The following is a 20,721-nucleotide window of genomic DNA, read 5'->3' on the forward strand; positions in this document are numbered from 1 at the left end:
AGTTACTGTCTGTCTGGCTGTATATCTGGACCCAGCACTAGTTACTGTCTGGCTGTCTATCTGGACCCAGCACTAGTTACTGTCCGGCTGGCTGTCTATCTGGACCCAGCACTAGTTACTGACCGGCTGGCTGTCTATCTGGACCCAGCATTAGTTACTGTCTTGCTGGCTATCCGGACCCAAAATGAGTTACAGTCTGTATGGACCCAGCATTAGTTACTGTCTAACTGTCTGCCTGGACCCAGCATTAGTTACTGTCTGGCTGTCTGTCTGGACCCAGCATTAGTTACTGTCTTGCTGGAAATCTGTCTGGACCCAAAATGAGTTACAGTCTGTATGGACCAAGCATTAGTTACTGTGTAGCTGTCTATCTGGACCCAGCATTAGAAAGCCACACAGTAACTATCTGGACCCAGCATTAGTTACTGTCTGTCTGGACCCAGCATTAGTTACTGTCTGGCTGTCTATCTGTCTGAACCCAGCATTAGTTACTGTCTGGCTGTCTATCTGTCTGGACCCAGCACAATTTACTGTCTGGCTGTCTATCTATCTGAACCCAGCAGCAGTTACTGTCTGGAATGTCTATCTGGACCAAACATCAGTTACTGTCTGGACTGTCTATCTGGACCCAGCAGTACTTACTATCTGGCTGTCTATCTGAACCCAGCAGTAGTTACTGTCTGGACTGTCTATCTGGACCCAGCAGCAGTTACTGTCTATCTGGACCCAGCAACAGTTACTGTCTGTCTGGACCCAGCAGCAGTTACTGTCTATCTGGACCCAGCAGCAGTTACTGTCTATCTGGACCCAGCAGCAGTTACTGTCTATCTGGACCCAGCAGCAGTTACTGTCTATCTGGACCCAGCAGCAGTTACTGTCTATCTATCTGAACCCAACACTAGTTACTGTCTGGCTGTCTATCTATCTGAACCCAGCAGCAGTTACTGTCTGGAATGTCTATCTGGACCAAACATCAGTTACTGTCTGGAATGTCTATCTGGACCCAGCAACAGTTACTGTCTGGACTGTCTATCTGGACCCAGCAGCAGTTACTGTCTATCTGGACCCAGCAACAGTTACTGTCTGTCTGGACCCAGCAGCAGTTACTGTCTTGTTGTCTGTCTGGACCCAGCATTAGTTACTGTCTTGCTGGCAATCTGTCTGGACCCAAAATGAGTTACAGTCTGTATGGACCATTAGTTACTGTGTTGCTGTCTATCTGGACCCAGCATTAGAAAGCCACACAGTAACTATCTGGACCCAGCATTAGTTACTGTCTGTCTGGATCCAGCATTAGTTACTGTCTGGCTGTCTATCTGTCTGAACCCAGCATTAGTTACTGTCTGGCTGTCTGTCTGTCTGGACCCAGCACAAGATACTGTCTGGCTGTCTATCTATCTGAACCCAACACTAGTTACTGTCTGGCTGTCTATCTATCTGAACCCAACACTAGTTACTGTCTGGCTGTCTATCTATCTGGACCCAGCATTAGACACTGTCGTGTTGTTTGTCAGGACCCAGCATTAGATGCTGTTTGTCAGGACCCAGCACAAGTTACTGTCTGGCTGTCTATCTATCTGGGCCCAGCATTAGTTACTGTCTGTCTGGCTGTCTGGACCCAGCATTAGATACTGTCTGGCTGTCTGCCTGGACCCAGCCTTAGATACTGTCTTCTTGTCTGTCTGGACCCAGCATTAGATACTGTCTTGTTATCTGTCTGGATCTAGCACTAGTTACTGTCTGGACCCAGCATTAGTTACTGTCTGGACCCAGCATTAGATACTGTCTTGTTATCTGTCTGGACCTAGCACTAGTTACTGCCTGGACCCAGCATTAGATATTGTCTTGTTGTCTGTCTGGACCCAGCATTAGTTACTGTCTGGACCCAGCATTAGTTACTGTCTGGACCCAGCATTAGTTACTGTCTGGACCCAGCATTAGTTACTGTCTGGACCCAGCATTAGTTACTGTCTGGACCCAGCATTAGTTACTGTCTGGACCCAGCATTAGTTACTGTCTGGACCCAGCATTAGTTACTGTCTGGACCCAGCATTAGTTACTGTCTGGACCCAGCATTAGTTACTGTCTGAACCCAGCATTAGTTACTATCTGTCTATCTATCTGGACCCAGCATTAGTTACTGTCTGGACCCAGCACTAGTTACTGTCTGACTGTCAGACTATCTGGACCCAGCTGTAGATACTGTCTTGACTCTCTAGCTGGACCCAGCAATAGTTACTGTCTGGCTGTCATTCTATCTGGACCCAGCAGTAGATACTGTCTGACTCTCTAGCTGGACCCAGCAGCAGTTACTGTCTGGGCTGTCTGTTTGAACCCAGCAACAGTTACTGTCTGGGCTGTCTGTTTGAACCCAGCAACAGTTACTGTCTATCTGGACCCAGCAGCAGTTACTGTCTATCTGGACCCAGCAGCAGTTACTGTCTATCTGGACCCAGCAACAGTTACTGTCTATCTGGACCCAGCAACAGTTACTGTCTATCTGGACCCAGCAACAGTTACTGTCTATCTGGACCCAGCAACAGTTACTGTCTATCTGGACCCAGCAACAGTTACTGTCTATCTGGACCCAGCAACAGTTACTGTCTCGACTGTCTATCTGGACCCAGCAGTACTTACTATCTGGCTGTCTATCTGGACCCAGCAGCAGTTACTGTCTATCTGGACCCAGCAGCAGTTACTGTCTATCTGGACCCAGCAGCAGTTACTGTCTATCTGGACCCAGCAGCAGTTACTGTCTGTCTGGACCCAGCATCAGTTACTGTCTGTCTGGACCCAGCATCAGTTACTGTCTGTCTGGACCCAGCATCAGTTACTGTCTTGCTGGCAATCTGTCTGGACCCAAAATGAGTTACAGTCTGTATGGACCCAGCATTAGTTACTGTGTGGCTGTCTGTCTGGACCCAGCATTAGACACTGTCGTGTTGTTTGTCAGGACCCAGCATTAGATGCTGTTTGTCAGGACCCAGCACAAGTTACTGTCTGGCTGTCTATCTATCTATCTGGACCCAGCATTAGTTACTGTGTGGCTGTCTATCTATCTGGACCCAGCATTAGATACTGTCTGGCTGTCTGCCTGGACCCAGCCTTAGATACTGTCTTCTTGTCTGTCTGGACCCAGCATTAGATACTGTCTGGACCCAGCATTAGATACTGTCTTGTTGTCTGTCTGGACCTAGCACTAGTTACTGTCTGGACCCAGCATTAGTTACTGTCTGGACCCAGCATTAGATACTGTCTTGTTGTCTGTCTGGACCAAGCATTAGTTACTGTCTGGACCCAGCATTAGTTACTGTCTGAACCCAGCATTAGTTACTGTCTGAACCCAGCATTAGTTACTGTCTGAACCCAGCATTAGTTACTGTCTGAACCCAGCATTAGTTACTGTCTGTCTATCTATCTGGACCCAGCATTAGTTACTGTCTGGACACAGCATTAGTTACTGTCTGGACACAGCATTAGTTACTGTCTGGACACAGCATTAGTTACTGTCTGTCTGTCTATCTGGACACAGCATTAGTTACTGTCTGGACCCAGCACTAGTTACTGTCTGACTGTCAGACTATCTGGACCCAGCTGTAGATACTGTCTGACTCTCTAGCTGGACGCAGCAATAGTTACTGTCTATCTGGACCCAGCAACAGTTACTGTCTATCTGGACCCAGCAACAGTTACTGTCTATCTGGACCCAGCAACAGTTACTGTCTATCTGGACCCAGCAACAGTTACTGTCTATCTGGACCCAGCAACAGTTACTGTCTATCTGGACCCAGCAACAGTTACTGTCTATCTGGACCCAGCAACAGTTACTGTCTATCTGGACCCAGCAACAGTTACTGTCTATCTGGACCCAGCAGCAGTTACTGTCTATCTGGACCCAGCAGCAGTTACTGTCTATCTGGACCCAGCAGCAGTTACTGTCTATCTGGACCCAGCAGCAGTTACTGTCTATCTGGACCCAGCAGCAGTTACTGTCTATCTGGACCCAGCAGCAGTTACTGTCTATCTGGACCCAGCAACAGTTACTGTCTGGACTGTCTATCTGGACCCAGCAGTACTTACTATCTGGCTGTCTATCTGAACCCAGCAGTAGTTACTGTCTGGACTGTCTATCTGGAGCCAGCAGCAGTTACTGTCTATCTGGAGCCAGCAGCAGTTACTGTCTATCTGGACCCAGCAGCAGTTACTGTCTCGACTGTCTATCTGGACCCAGCAGTACCTACTATGTGTCTGTCTATCTGAACCCAGCAACAGTTACTGTCTGGACTGTCTATCTGGACCCAGCAACAGTTACTGCCTCGACTGTCTATCTGAACCCAGCAGTACTTACTATCTGACTGTCTATCTGAACCCAGCAACAGTTACTGTCTGGACTGTCTATCTGGACCCAGCAACAGTTACTGTCTATCTGGACCCAGCAACAGTTACTGTCTCGACTGTCTATCTGGACCCAACAGTACTTACTATCTGGCTGTCTATCTGGACCCAGCAACCGTTACTGTCTGGACTGTCTATCAGAACCAAGCAACAGTTACTGTCTGGACTGTCTATCTGGACCCAGCAACAGTTACTGTCTGGACTGTCTATCTGGACCCAGCAACAGTTACTGTCTATCTGGACCCAGCAACAGTTACTGTCTCGACTGTCTATCTGGACCCAACAGTACTTACTATCTGGCTGTCTATCTGGACCCAGCAACCGTTACTGTCTGGACTGTCTATCTGGACCCAGCAACCGTTACTGTCTGGACTGTCTATCTGGACCCAGCAACAGTTACTGTCTCGACTGTCTATCTGGACCCAACAGTACTTACTATCTGGCTGTCTATCTGGACCCAGCAACCGTTACTGTCTGGACTGTCTATCTGGACCCAGCAACAGTTACTGTCTCGACTGTCTATCTGGACCCAGCAGTACTTACTATCTGGCTGTCTATCTGAACCCAGCAACAGTTACTGTCTGGACTGTCTATCTGGACCCAGCAACAGTTACTGTCTAGACTGTCTATCTGGACCCAGCAACAGTTACTGTCTAGACTGTCTATCTGGACCCAGCAACAGTTACTGTCTATCTGGACCCAGCAACAGTTACTATCTATCTGGACCCAGCAACAGTTACTGTCTGGACTGTCTATCTGGACCCAGCAGCAGTTACTGTCTATCTGGACCCAGCAACAGTTACTGTCTGGACTGTCTATCTGGACCCAGCAGCAGTTACTGTCTATCTGGACCCAGCAACAGTTACTGTCTGGACTGTCTATCAGGACCCAGCAGTACTTACTATCTGGCTGTCTATCTGAACCCAGCAACAGTTACTGTCTGGACTGTCTATCTGGACCCAGCAACAGTTACTGTCTATCTGGACCCAGCAACAGTTACTGTCTGGACTGTCTATCTGGACCCAGCAGCAGTTACTGTCTATCTGGACCCAGCAACAGTTACTGTCTATCTGGACCCAGCAACAGTTACTGTCTATCTGGACCCAGCAGCAGTTACTGTCTATCTGGACCCAGCAGCAGTTACTGTCTATCTGGACCCAGCAACAGTTACTGTCTATCTGGACCCAGCAACAGTTACTGTCTATCTGGACCCAGCAACAGTTACTGTCTATCTGGACCCAGCAACAGTTACTGTATATCTGGACCCAGCAACAGTTACTGTCTATCTGGACCCAGCAACAGTTACTGTCTATCTGGACCCAGCAACAGTTACTGTCTATCTGGACCCAGCAACAGTTACTGTCTATCTGGACCCAGCAGCAGTTACTGTCTATCTGGACCCAGCAGCAGTTACTGTCTGGACTGTCTATCAGGACCCAGCAGTACTTACTATCTGGCTGTCTATCTGAACCCAGCACTTGGATGTCCATGGGGGAGTAGATTCCACTGAGTATCTCCCTCCTCTTGTCTCCAGTGTGTTTGTTGCAGGCGTGGATAGAGCGGGTCTGCCAGTCTGTCCAGTAGAGAGTCTCGTCTGACAGGGTGAGGGCAAACGGGTGGGTGAGGGTGCCCTCCACCACAGTCTCCCTGTGAATTCAACATATGTTTACAGATCAGAATACCGTTTTTATCTTTAATGCATGACAGTTCAAAACTAACCACCCAAAAACAACCGAGAGCCCCTTGGTTGGGATCTCTGTGAGACCCTAAAGCAGATCTGTTAGAACACGTAGCTTTCAGGAGCCGCTTCAAGCCTTTTCCAGGAGGAAATAAAACAAATCAGGTTGTCAGACTTTAATGGAGCATCTGGTACACTCTTTAGAAGGGGAACGGTTGCACTAATGGTACAGCTGTCCTGATTCAGAAAGGAAGTCAGTCAGAGCAGAACAGCATAGTGCAACCCCATCCACTAGTACAGCACTCTGCTCCAGCAGACAACACAGTCAGGCCGGTGGCTACATACAGTTGAAGTCGTAAGTTTAAATACACGTAGGTTGTCATTAAAACTTGTTTTTCAACCACTCCACAAATTTCTTGTTAACAAACTATAGTTTTGGCAAGTCGATTAGGACATCTACTTTGTGCATGACACAAGTAATTCTTCCAACAATTGTTTACAGACAGATTATTTCACTTATAATTCCCCGTATCACAATTCCAGTGGGTCAGAAGTTTACATACACTAAGTTGACTGTGCCTTTAAACAGCTTGGAAAATTCCAGATATTATGTCATGGCTTTAGAAGCTAGGACCTCCACAAGTCTGGTTCATCCTTGGGAGCAATTTCCAAACGCCTGAAGGTACCACGTTCATCTGTACAAACAATAGTATGAAAGTATAAACACCATGGGACCATGCGGCCGTCATACCGCTCAGGAAGGAGACGAGTTCTGTCTCCTACAGATGAATGTACTTTGGTGCGAAAAGTGCAAATAAATCCCAGAACAACAGCAAAGGACCTTGTGAAGATGCTGGAGGAAATTGGTACAAAGGTATCTATAGCCACAGTAAAATGAGTCCTATATCGACATAACCTGAAAGGCTGCTTATCAAGCCATAAAAAAAGCCATAATGACCATCATTATGTTTGGAGGAAAAAGGGGGAGGCTTGCAAATCGAAGAACACCATCCCAACCGTGAAGCACGGAGGTGGCAGCATCATGTTGTGGGGGTGCTTTGCTGCAGGAGGGACTGGTGCACTTCACAAAATAGATGGCATCATGAGGTAGGAAAATGATGTGGATATATTGAAGCAACATCTCAAGACATCAGTCAGGAAGTTAAAGCTTGGTCGCAAATGGGTCTTTCAAATGGACAATGACCCCAAACATACTTCCAAAGTTGTGGCAAAATGGCTTCAGGACAAAGTCAAGGTATTGGAGTGGCCATCACAAAGCCCTGACCTCAATCCCATAAAAGATTGGTGGGCAGAACTGAAAAAGTGTGTGCGAGCAAGGAGGCCTACAAGTTGGAGAGGCCAAAATGTTTGGAGAGGCCAAAATGTTTGACCCAAGTTAAACAATTTAAAGGCAATGCTACCAAATACTAATTGAGTGCATGTAAACGTCTTACCCACTGGGAATGTGATGAAAGAAATAAAAGCTGAAATAAATAATTCTCTCTACTATTATTCTGACATTTCACATTCTTAAAATGAAGTGGTGATTGATCCTAACTGTCCTAAAACAGGGAATTTATACTAGGATTAAATGTCAGGAATTGTGAAAAACTGAGTTTAAATGTATTTGGCTAGGGTGTATGTAAACTTCCGATTTCAACTGTTGGTTGGTAAGGGATCCATTTCCAGAGGGATAGAGGGTGACAGCATGTTCTCCCCAAAACGTTAATAGCGTTTGAAGAACTTGGTTGGGAGAGAAGAAATGTATTACATCCCGATTTCACAGCTATTTCGCATTTGACGTACTTGGAAGTTGGACATGTGTGTGTTTGAAGCCATTTAAAACATACTGCATACCGCTTTAACACAGAGAATAGGTAAATGCTAACAGAAACTACTTCTGGGATGAAGTTTACATTTCTCCGTAAAAGTGCTTATGATAATTCCGACCAACTTCAACAATGGAGTACCATTACTGGAGGTCAATTATGCAATTCAACTGTCTCTTGCCAATTGGAAAATTCTACCATGGTGCATCTTATTCGTATCCTCAATCTCAAATTGGGAAATAGTTTCCTGAGCAACTTATACACAAACTCTAAGGGCAATACAACTGCATTGGTCTTGAGAAAACAACCTCTCTCATTCTACATCCTGTTGAAAGTGGTCTATTGTCTAAACAAGAAAAGGTAAACATGCCATACCTCTTTATTAATATTGCCATTAAACCTCAATTACACAAAGGGCCCCAATCACAGCCATAATGCCAAGTCAGATAGGGTTACAACAGTATGGCGGAGATGTAATTTCCAGTTTAGAGAACCACACAGAGGGAGGGGTCACAACTGGGCCTACGTGCAGAGCCAATGTTTGGATTGGGGCCTCCAGATTCAAATGTGTTTGGATTGGAGGTTTCATCCATACCATCCTCTGAAATTAAGTTCAGCCCGGTGCCATAGTTCAGTCTGGGATCCCTGGCTGTTTTTCCACTAAAGGTGTAAAAAACAATAATGAGAAGAACAGGGAGAGAGGGAGAAAATGTGTGCTCGAGAGAGAAGACCAACTAACCGTGAGGAGCCGTCCAGGTTGGCTCTGTGTATGAAGCTCAGCTTGGCGTCTGCCCAGTACAGTTTCTGTTCGTCCAGGTCAATGGTGAGGCCATTGGGCCAATAGATGTCCACCTCCACGATGATCTTCCTGTTGCTTCCGTCCATCCCTGCCCTCTCGATGCGAGGCTCCTCTCCCCAGTCTGTCCAGTACATATAGCTGGAAAATAATTGTGTCAAAATCACAACCAATCTGATCAGGCCAAACAAACCCACCCACATAACCACATCTGATACCTATGAAAGAAAAGTCCGACAAATGGTAGGGTTTTATTTTCACCAGGCAAGTCTTGTGGTTGGAGCCAAATGCAGCTGGAAACAAACTATAGACAAAACACCCAGCAAAACACAGAGTGAGTCTTATCAGTGGTGCTCTACAAAGGGCTTGAAAGTTGAAACCTTTTTTCTACTTATCCTCATTTTAAAACCACAGATGCTCGCGAACACACGCATGCACAAACACACACAAATTCACATGTCTACAGGTCCTCTGACAAAGCCAGATATATATCTTAAAATTCGCCAGATCTCCAAGCTGTCTGCATGTTGTGCCCAGAATAGCTGCAGTCGCTTCAATATGCACTACATTGAAAGCAGGCTTAATTAGGCATGCTAAATTTCTATTCATAGACAGCTATGGAGGTGGATGGGCGGGGAAGGCCACCAGCAAATATAACAGATCTAGGTGTGGGCCCTAGGTTCGGTTAAATTGACAGAATCAAAATGGTCTAAGAACTGAAAAGCGATTCTAAAATAACCTAACCAGACACAAACATACAGAATTTGTGAACAACGTATGAACTGCCTCCTGGTTTCCCAATTGTCCTGGTCTGTGGTTCACAAAATGGCTAGAGAAGGTGTTGGTAGGACTGGGCGATATGGCCAAAATATCATCACAATATTTTTCACATTTTTGACAGTATGACATATTTGAAGGTATTTTAGTTTTTTTAATAATAAAAGTTCTAAATATGCTTTATGAGTAGTGCATGACCCTAGGGTGGCAACACATATAGTACATTCTAAGTGTTTTAATTGGGGATTTCTCCTTGTATAAAACAAACTTCAACCAAAACTTGGGATATCGTGGGCACTTTGAATTCAATGCTGTTTGACATGACAATGAATAAAAAAGCCAGGGAGGAGTTATTGTGACAGGGCTGGAACCAAAGTGTTGGTCAGTGTTTCCCAGTGGACGCTAATTAGAGGTTACATTAAATGTTATCTTGCTTTATGTAGCTTGTGTGTAGCTGTGTGTCTAAGACAAGTTTTCCCTTGGAACATTAAAGTTAATTCTATCATCTGATGCTTCTAAAATATTAATGCTTCGCATATTCTTCTGATTTAAAATATACCGTTGCATACACATGCTGATCTAGGTCTACACTGAACCAGAATCTGGTCATACAGGAGACGTTGAATATGGCGATTCTCCTTCAAGTCCAGGAAGCAGCCATTCAACTGGCCTTTCGCCAGCTTTCAAGCTTAATAATGTCAAAGTTTGATCGGTGCCTACCAAATAATGGAGTTTCGCAGAGCAACTATCGTCATTACTGCCATTACGGCCAGTAAGTACTTCCATAAAAGGTCTAAAGAAGTTACATGCAACCGAAAAAATGCCTTGTCTGGAAATAATCAAAGTATTGTTTTTGACCAAGTGCCATATCTACCTCTTCTGCACCTCCATTAAAATCAAAATGTGGATTTGTGGAAGAATGGATCATCGTTTTACACTCTTCACCCTTTTAACCTTTGTTTGGTTTTATAACCCCATGTTAATAAATTGAAAAACTCAGGTTCTTGAGGTTTGAAGTTTTTTTCCACAAAACCATACATGTTCAGAAATAGCACCAAATCCATGAAATAAAAAAGGTATTACTGCAGTACTTTCCACTGACTAGAGTGAAATTATACTGACTCAATAATGCTAACAATGGATACACATCCTTAGTCCCCAACATAGAATTAGAAACAGTGCCCTATGAGAGAAGAGCAGTCAACTCCAGAGGATCTACGCAACACAACAACAGGAAACAGACCCAGCTGAAAAGCAGGTTTTCCACCATCTCACTCAACCAACAGATGCATATATGAACCATAAATACACATGGATGGAAGGGGCTGCTGCTGTGGATACATCACCAACATCCCAGTCAGGGGAGAGAGAGAGGCCAGGCCAGAGACTCACCGGTGGGCTGGGTTCAGGGCGATGGCCCTGGGCTGGTCCAGGTCCAACCAGAATAGCACCTTGCGAGAGGTGCCATCCAGGTTGGCTAACTCAATGCGATTGGTCTCCGAGTCGGTCCAGTATAGTTTACGGCCCAGCCAATCACAAGCTAGTCCGTCAGGGGAGTCGAGACCCGACACAACAACCGTTTGCCTTGTCCCCAAGGCCTCTTTCAGAGCTGAAAACAAAAGCCCAACATTTCAGTAGGAACACTTAGGCCTAAACTTCAATATCAATATCCCTCCATTAATAGTGACATTCTACTGTTATTTTCTAGATGTATCCATAGGTGTTGGACCTTTCTTCAAGTTTTTCTGTTTTGCAGAATAAATTGTTTTTCGATTATATTTGCACCAAACTTAAAAACAACTAAATATTTAACACACTTACAAATGTAAGACAACAACATAAGAACAGTCCCTAACTTGGATGTAGCAGTGTGAAGCTTACAGTTGGTGGACTGATTGTAGTAGGTTTGCTTGATGGCCTCCTCGCTGACATCGGTCCAGAAGATGAGTCCTTCAGAGTAGAGGAAATCCACAGCAGCAGCATCCTCCAGATCACTGACCACCACTGCTGACTCTGGCCTTCCCATCTCCACATCCACCAGCCTCACATCCCGCCGGTTGGCAAACAGCAGCAAGGGGGATCCTGAGGAAAATTAGAAGAAATACATTACATTAAAGAAAAGGTATACAGCCATACACCCTATTCTCATTTAGTACAGCCACCTACCAAGGTTGAAAAGTAACTAAGCAGAGAATTCCATGACAGTTCATGTTAGTTACATTTAGAATCGAGTTAGATATTCCACAATGAGAGTGAAAGCCAATAGCCAAAGGCTGGATTGCATAATGTGCCACCCAGTAAGTAAGTGGTGCCTCAGTGACTTTTGAGTGGGATGAAGGCATTGGATGCATGCACACAGACTGATGTCATCACATGCAGACAGTGCTGACACAATGCCTGCAGAGAAAAGAGGAGAGAGGGCTGTGGGTTAGGTGTGCCACGCTGTGGTTTACCAGCATGCCAGGTAACTAAGCACCAAAACACCAGACAAGAGCCATCATTGGTTTCCACCACAGCACAGTGCCTCACTGGGACAGTTACTCCAATGCATCAGTTTAATATATGAATAAGACTGAGTGGCATAGTAATAGAAAACGTATGGTGTCAACTCTCTGCCACTTGAATAGACTTTTGTTAAAGAGTGCAGCTCATCCAGGATGGCACATCAATGCGAGCTGTGGCAAGAAGGTTTGCTGTGTCTGTCAGCGTAGTGTCCAGAGCATGGAGGCGCTACCAGGAGAGGCCAGTACATCAGGAGACGTGGAGGAGGCCGTAGGAGGGCAACAACCCAGCAGCAGGACCGCTACCTCCGCCTCTATGCAAGGAGGAGCAGGAGGAGCTCTGCCAGAGCCCTGCAAAATGACCTCCAGCAGGCCACAAATGTGCATGTGTCTGCTCAAATGGTCAGAAACAGACTCCATGAGGGTGGTATGAGGGCCCGACGTCCACAGGTGGGGGTTGTGCTTACAGCCCAACACCGTGCAGGACGTTTGGCATTTGCCAGAGAACACCAAGATTGGAAAATTCGCCACTGGAGCCCTGTGCTCTTCACAGATGAAAGCAGGTTCACACTGAGCATGTGACAGACGTGACAGAGTCTGAAGACGCCATGGAGAACGTTCTGCTGCCTGCAACATCCTCCAGCATGACCGGTTTGGCGGTGGGTCAGTCATGGTGTGGGGTGGCATTTCTTTGGGGGGCCGCACAGCCCTCCATGTGCTCGCCAGAGGTAGCCTGACTGCCATTAGGTACCGAGATGAGATCCTCAGACCCCTTGTGAGACCATATGCTGGTGCGGTTGGCCATGGGTTCCTCCTAATGCAAGACTATGCTAGACCTCATGTGGCTGGAGTGTGTCAGCAGTTCCTGCAAGAGGAAGGGGGGGGGGGGATTACAATAATAGCCAGTGTGTAGAATAATACCAAAATATGAAAAAGAAGGATATTGCACATTTCAACCTTTGTCTACCTATTCAGGATACATCACCATGAAGAGAATGATATTCATAGATTAGGCATTTATGTACAGCACAGATCAGGGACCCATGATGTAATTCCATTACTGTACTTCCGTTACTGGATGTAAATACACTTCACCTATTGTAGTTTAATAACCAAAATAGATGTTTTAAAACTCAAGGTGTCATGTCATAACTGACAGCCCATTCTTTCTGCAGACATCACTGAATCTTAATTCGGAACAGACATTTTTAAGATGTTTGGACGTGGTCACATAAAACAAAAACTGAGGGAGATTTTACCATGATTATGTTATCAAACTTTGCACCTGCACAGTTCTTCCAGTAAATGTTTTGTGAAATTGTCTTTGTAAATTGATAGCCCTTGTGCATGGAGTTGTATGGTTTGTTAAACTTTGAAATCAATGTTTTTGATTGGTATACAAAAATCTGAGTAAAAGCATAATTACGTTACAGTGGAATTGCCCATAAGCAAACAATTAGCCTAGTCAGCAATGTTTGTGTTTTACATAAAAAGGTGCCCCAAAAAAATGCTCTAACATTCTCTGGGGTATAACCACTTGCTTCAATCCCCTTAGGTCCATACCTGTGACCTTCTAATCATAGGCCATGTTGGATTTGTGACGCTGGCATGGACATCAGATTTGAACATGGTGGAGCCAGTCAGACAGTCTGCTGCTTGATGCTGATTATGAGGACTTCCTCCCCTGAACAGGGTAAAAACCCAGACTAATCACAATGTACTGCCCGTCTATCTACACATCCTCAGAACACAACTCCTCATTCTTGACTACAAAAGAGTTGGGAGGCAAATTAACAGATGAGCTACACATTTTAAACGTCAAACTTTAGTTTCTACCCTCCCCATACATAGGCTTCAATGTCCAACATAACCTTGTTTACACCATGAATTTATTGCGGCATAAAATCTGGATTCCACAAACACATACCATATGTCTTTGTAGTGTGGTGCACCTGCTAGACTTGTGAAGAACAAGGGAGAAGAAGCTTGACATGCTGACCACACCGCTCGTGTCACGTGCACAAGTGTTGCTAAATAAATGTACACATACATGTTATACAATCGCTGCAAGTCCCTCTTCTCCCGTCTCCACATTGCTTTTTAGGAGCATATACCCACATGGGTAATTGAAAGATGAACTGAGGTTCACACTCCAGTCCAGTTGGTGGTGCACCTTCAGGTTGGTTGCCAACCGCCATATAAAGCCCAAAGAACAAGAAGCCTGGAGGGGGAGAGATTACTAGAAACAAACTTTTACCCTTTTATCTGTGGATTAATTGTCGGAGTAGAGGACCATGTGCATTTCAGGTAAAATAGCAACCCAATGTTAATCTAGCTAGCTAGCTAAATTCACATGTTTAATTCTTTTCGACCTGTCCCCAAATTAATATAGTTATTTCAGAGTTTGTTTTGATATTTCAACCTGCGTGTCCTGATCGCGTCTGGTGTGGGTGGACAAAATCAACATGCGACAGGACAGCAGTGGAGAAGGTGGAAAGTTAAGTTCCTCGGCATACACATCACGGACAAACTGAAATGGTCCACCCACACAGACAATGTAGTGAAGGCACAACAGCGCCTCTTCAACCTTAGGAGGCTGAAGAAATGTGTCTTAAAAATCCTCAAACTTTTACAGATGCACAATTTAGAGCATCCTGTCGAGCTGTATCACCGCCTGGTACGGCAACTGCACCGCTCACAACCGCAAGGCGCTCCAGAGGGTGGCGCTGTCTGCACAACGCATCACCGGGGGCAAACTACCTGCCCTCCAGGTCACCTACTGCACCTGATGTCACAGGAAGGCCAAAAAGATCAAGGAAAACAACCACCCGAGCCACTGCCTGTTCACTAGAAGGCGAGGTCAGTACAGGTGCATCAAAGCTGTGACCGAGAGACTGAAAAACAGCTTCTATAACAAGGCCATCAGACTGTTAAACAGACACAGAGAGGTTGTTGCCTAAATACAGATTTGAAATCATTGGCCACTTTAACAAATGGATCAATGGTCACTTTAATAATGTTTACATATATCTTGCATTACTCATCTCATGTATATACTGTATTTTCATACCATCAATTGCATCTTGCCTATGCCGCTCTGTCATTGCTCATCCATATATTTACATGTATATACATTCTCATTCCATTCCTTTACTTAGATTTGTGTGTATTAGGTAGTTGTTGTGGAATTGTTAGATTACATGTTAGATATTGCTGCACTGTATGAACGAGAAGCACAACCATTTCGCTACACTCGCAATATCATCTGCTAACCATGTGTATGTGACCAATACAATTTTATGTTAGATGTAAAGCCACAAGTCATAGCCTAATTCTACCATAAGGCCATGTGTGCCTCTTTCCTTTCTTCCCTGAATCACAGGTTCATAGGTCAAAACTGAAAGAGGATAAGTGAGACCTACAGAGGAACATAGGAACACAAGAACACAATGAACACAGTATCAATCCCTAAAAAGGTACAGGAGAACTAGACCTATGCTCTAGAAAAGCTACAATCACAGAAACGCTGCCTCTAGAAAATAGGCATACTCAACACTTGGCATACAACAAGTAGCCTACATACTTCTTATGAGATCTCAAGGATGTAGTGTAGAAGAAGTCCTAAGTGGTTGTGTGTATTGGCGGGTTAAAAATAAATATGCAGCACTGGTAATCCAAAGGCATTCCTAACAAGACAGCAGAATGTGGAGGCCCAGGGAGAGACCAACGAAAGCCATCAGTGAGGATTCTTGACACCTCAGCCCCCAGTGCATACATAACAGCGGGGATTACAAAGATCAATCTCTCCACAACAGCTGATCTTTTTATGAGAACAGAGCAGAGGCAGCAGCCAGGCCTGTCCACTCCACATTCTGCAAAGCAGTCGCACTCGGTCTCTGCCACAACCCAAGAGGCAGGGCCAAGGAGAAGCCAGTCTCACTACAAGAAACAATGCCAGCTCTTTCCTAAACATCCATGACTGGCCTCTGGGCACGATCATTCACTCAGAAGAATGTGGTTCCTTATTTTACCATCATCATGTTCAAGTGGCTCCACCAGCAGGATTATCTGGCTAATATATACATGGAAACAAAACAGCCTATGGGCCACATTTTCATTTGGTGTTGTAGCTAATAAGGCTGTAGCTTAACTCAGCACTAACATCTAGGTCTACATACACTAGAACAGGGATCATTAAATAGATTCACCAGGGGGATTATTATTATTTTTTCAATCTTGCAACCTTACAGTTAACTTGTCCAACGATCTAACCACCTGATTACATTGCACTCCACAAGGAGCCTGCCTGTTACGCAAATGCAGTAAGCCACGGTAAGTTGCTAGCTAGCATTAAACTTATCTTATAAAAAACAATCAATCATAATCACCAGTTAACTACACATGGTTGATGATATTACTAGTTTATCTAGCGTGTCCTGCGTTGCATATAATCGATGCGGTGCATATCGTTGCTCCAATGTGTACCTAACCATAAACATCAATGCCTTTCTTAAAATCAATACACAGAAGTATATATTTTTAAACCTGCATATTTAGCTAAAATAAATCCAGGTTAGCAGGCAATATTAACCAGGTGAAATTGTGTCACTTCTCTTGCGTTCATTGCACGCAGAGTCAGTGTATATGCAACAGTTTGGGCCTCCTAATTTGCCAGAATTTTACGTAATTATGACATAACATTAAAGGTTGTGCAATGTAACATGAATATTTAGACTGATGGATGCCACCAGTTAGATAAAATACGTAACGGTTCCGTATTTCACTGAAAAAATAAACGTCTTGTTTTCGAGATGATAGTTTCCGGATTCGACCATATCATTGGCCTAAGGCTCGCATTTCTGTGTGTTATGTTATAATTAAGTCTATGATTTGATAGAGCAGTCTGACTGAGCAATGATAGGCACCAGCAGGCTCATAAGCATTCATTCAAACAGCACTTTCGTGGGTGGCTGTTGTCGTTGTGTTCCTGGTTCGAGCACAGGTAGGAGCGAGGAGAGGTAAGGAAGCTATACTGTTACACTGGCAATACTAAACTGCCTATAAGAATATCCAATAGTCAAAGGTATATGAAATACAAATGGTATAGAGAGAAATAGTCATATAATTCCTCTAATAACTACAACCTAAAACTTCTTACCTGGGAATATTGAAGACTCATGTTAAAAGGAACCACCAACTTTCATATGTTCTCATGATCTGAGCAAGGAACTTAAACGTTAGCTTTCTTACATGGCACATATTGCACTTTCTTCTCCAACACTTTGTTTTTGCATGATTTAAACCAAATTTAACATGTTTCATTATTTATTTGAGGCTAAATTGATTTTATTGATGTATTATATTGAGTTAAAATAAGTGTTCATTCAGTATTGTTGTAATTGTCATTATTACAAATAAAGAAATACAAATAAAGAAATTGTCCGATTAATTGGTATCAGCTTTTTTTGGTCCTCCAATAATCAGTATCGGCGTTGAAAAATCATAATCGGTCAACCTCTAGTCCTTATGGCCAATTAGTTCTATATTTGTTTCATCAGACCAGAGGACATTTCTCAAAAAGTACGATCTTTGTCCCCATGTGCAGTTGCAAACTGTAGTCTGGCTTTTTTATGGCGGTTTTGGAGCAGTGGCTTCTTCCTTGCTGAGCGGCCTTTCAGGTTATGTCGATATAGGACTCGTTTTACTGTGGATATAGATACTTTTGTACCCGTTTCCTCCAGCATCTTCACAGGGTCCTGAAAGGAAAGGTAGAAAGCCTCCATTGCTCTAGCACTGTGCCCAGCTTGAGAAGTGATTCCCTAACTCTTCTTTTCTTGTATTGTTTTGTTCTGGCTGGAAGGAAGACCATCTCTAAAGCCTTATCAGCGCTGTGCAGTGTCTGGGTGTGTGGAGTTGAGGACAGAGGTAGAGTAGGCCTAGGTGTTGGGGAAAGGAGTGTGGGAGAAACAGGGGAAATCAAGACAGCCTGCTACTGAGTAGACTTTCCACAAAACGTCCTCTCTAAATCCCCAGATGAAATGAAACCAATAACCTACTTGTATTTCAAAAGTTTAAAAAAAAATGGAAAAACATTTAATCCATAGCTATACATTCTTCACCCATGGAATTGAATAACATCCACACCTCAAGACAAGCTCATTTTTCCATACACTGCCATGCTTTATTTTAAAAGTAGCCAAAACTCAGATCTATTGTATAAATAGCATAGGTATGAAAGGATTGATTAATGATTACATGCAGTTGCAAGAAAGCAACACAATTACATAACACGGTCAAACTTATTTTTTAAATGTTAAACACTGAAGTGATCTAAGGGCTGAATCTTACCTGGGATGTGTAATGTGAGTGTTTAATAAAACTTTTAGAAAATCATACATTAAATATATTGGCTTATTTTTTAATAAACAGTGATTGATACAAGTCACAGGGCAATATAGGGCTTCTCTCTACACACAGCACTGCGTGTTTGGCTTGACTGGTGTTTAATGACACTTTTTTTGTGTTTTAGCCTGTGAGTGTGTATTACATCCGCTCACACCCTCCCTAAATTCTGTCAAAGTCACACACTGAGATTTTCTCTCAGGTTGATACACACTGCTTATACCGAAGCAGTGACCAATGGGTGTAACTAAATTAACTGTTCATTCATCAGAGTTGGCGAAAGAGAGTATTTCATGATAACACACTCGATATGAAAATTCACCCAAATCAAATGCCAGGAAAATGGATCAACAAATTAATTGTGGGCATGTACATGTAAGACATGTACTAATCTGCCATTTTCAACTTGAATCAAGAACGGCCATTAAACCGAAAAAGATTCTATTTCAACTTCTCCAACTTTTGGAAACTGTTGTCTACTGCACTTGATGTGCAGGCCTAATCATGCAAGTACACTGCATACAGAAAGACTTGATTGATTTATTCCTAGACATAGCCAGCCTAGGTATTTGATCAAAGATTAACTAATTGTATCCATACAGTCCATTCATCTATAGTGCAAACTCATCCATAGTCAACCTATTGGAAACAGCTGGCTAATAGTGCAAACAAATATTTGTATGGGACCTATAACAGTGTAGTAGACAAAAGATGCACCAAAATAACCAGGAACTCTATAGACCTAGTCCCACTTGTAGACTTGTATTAGATATGGAATGTAATTGGTGAAAGGTTTGTTATGCATTTTGCTAGTGGTTTACATCTTACAAAATAACTAAAATGTATATTTGTATTCAGAAATATTTGTGCACATCAAGACTAACTGTCTCACCTATCTCATTGGGACATTCTGTAGGCCTATATTTTGCTACTCCAAAACAAAGTGTGTGGAAAGAAATCAGAGAAATAACGTCGTTCCTTTCCACAAACCTTGCACACTTTCAAGCAGAAACAGTGTCCTAATGACACCCGACACCGGCGATCAATCGCAGTGCATTGAGGCCTCGGAGTATAGGCTCTAAAATGAACTTTTGCTGTACCCCGCAAGAATTAAGTAAAGTTGGGATAAATAGTCAAAATTCCTATTTTGAAAAATGGTCACTCTTCTGATCAATTGAAAACGCGAGAAAGTTTAGACTTGAGTGAACTCCTGCGATAGCCTTGCCACGGAGTGAGTATTCAACTTGTAAAGAAAAGGCTCAAACGTATATTTAAAGAAAATATACGAAAATACATGCCCATTTAACTTTAAAACACAAATGGATAACTTAATTATGGCTATTATAACTACCGACCTCTAGCGAGACACATTCACGTAACTAAAGCCACATTGCTTCCCAGTGTTTTCTAAAAAACATATTAAAACTTTGTAAACTCGGAGCAAAGTCCGAACAATAAAAGTCGCTACTTACCATTAACTACAGAGAGCAAGCTACTATAAAACAGTAATTCCACGAGAAAAACGTCCATTGCAATTGCTCGTAGCTTTAATTTCATAACTCCGACTCCATTCTTCTGGTTATTTGTGCAAAATAAAAGTTATAATCCGAGCGACTGTCTTGGTCGATACTTTTGTTGGAACGCTACTCCCGCCTGCCCTCATCGTGGAGGCACAAACGAGAATGACAGCGGAAAAAGGACGACGTCACTAGACATACGGTTATTTTATGCCCGTGGTGTTTCACTTGATAGTTTTTAAATTATAGTTGCACCTTTAAAAAAAAAAAAACATATCTAAAGTCACAAATTCATTTACAATCATTGAATTCCAAAGCATTCAATGACAAGATCATTGCTACATCTAAATATTTTCTAAGAAAAAAATAGATTAAGTTAAGGCTATAAGGGGCCCGAGTGGCGAAGCGGTCTAAGGCACTGCATTTCAGTGTTAGAAGCGTCACTACAGACCCTGGCTCGATTCCAGGCTGTATCACAACCGGCCGTGATTGGGAGTCCCATAGGGCGGCGCACAATTGGCCAGGCGTCGTCCGGGTTAGGGTTGGACCAGGGTAGGCCATTATTGTAAATAAGAATGTCCTTAACTGACTTGCCTAGTTAAATAAAAAAAATCTCACAGGTACAAAATACACACACACACACACACACATAAATATAAAGTATGTGCCACCCCTTTCAAATGAGTGGATTTGACTATTTCAGCCACACCAGTTGCTGACAGGTATATGAAACCGAGCACACAGCCATGCAATCGCCATAGACAAACATTGGCAGTAGAATGGCCTTACTGAAGAGCTCAGTAACATAGCACCTTCATAGAATGCC

General features: G+C 43.6%; 1 protein-coding gene across 2 annotated transcripts in view; it reads right to left on the reverse strand.

Annotated features, from left to right (window-relative positions):
- Window positions 1-20,078, reverse strand: part of LOC109889239 (low-density lipoprotein receptor-related protein 5) — a 76,631-nt gene extending 56,553 nt beyond the window's left edge. The window contains exons 1-5 of one of the 2 annotated variants that reach the window (XM_020480521.2): window positions 19,851-20,078; window positions 11,357-11,557; window positions 10,868-11,084; window positions 8,642-8,839; window positions 5,846-6,042 (exon numbers count right to left, since the gene is read on the reverse strand). In XM_020480521.2, coding sequence (XP_020336110.1) covers window positions 5,846-6,042; window positions 8,642-8,839; window positions 10,868-11,084; window positions 11,357-11,557; window positions 19,851-19,935 — 898 coding nt within the window. In that variant the 5' untranslated portion in view covers window positions 19,936-20,078. Of the gene's footprint in view, window positions 1-642; window positions 664-5,845; window positions 6,043-8,641; window positions 8,840-10,867; window positions 11,085-11,356; window positions 11,558-19,850 lie in introns of those variants that run through there. The other variant, XM_020480522.2, reaches the window with a different exon arrangement.
- Between the last annotated feature and the right edge of the window lie 643 nt (window positions 20,079-20,721).

The sequence above is a fragment of the Oncorhynchus kisutch genome, linkage group LG4, assembly GCF_002021735.2.
Source record: "Oncorhynchus kisutch isolate 150728-3 linkage group LG4, Okis_V2, whole genome shotgun sequence".
Taxonomy (NCBI): Eukaryota; Metazoa; Chordata; class Actinopteri; order Salmoniformes; family Salmonidae; genus Oncorhynchus; species Oncorhynchus kisutch.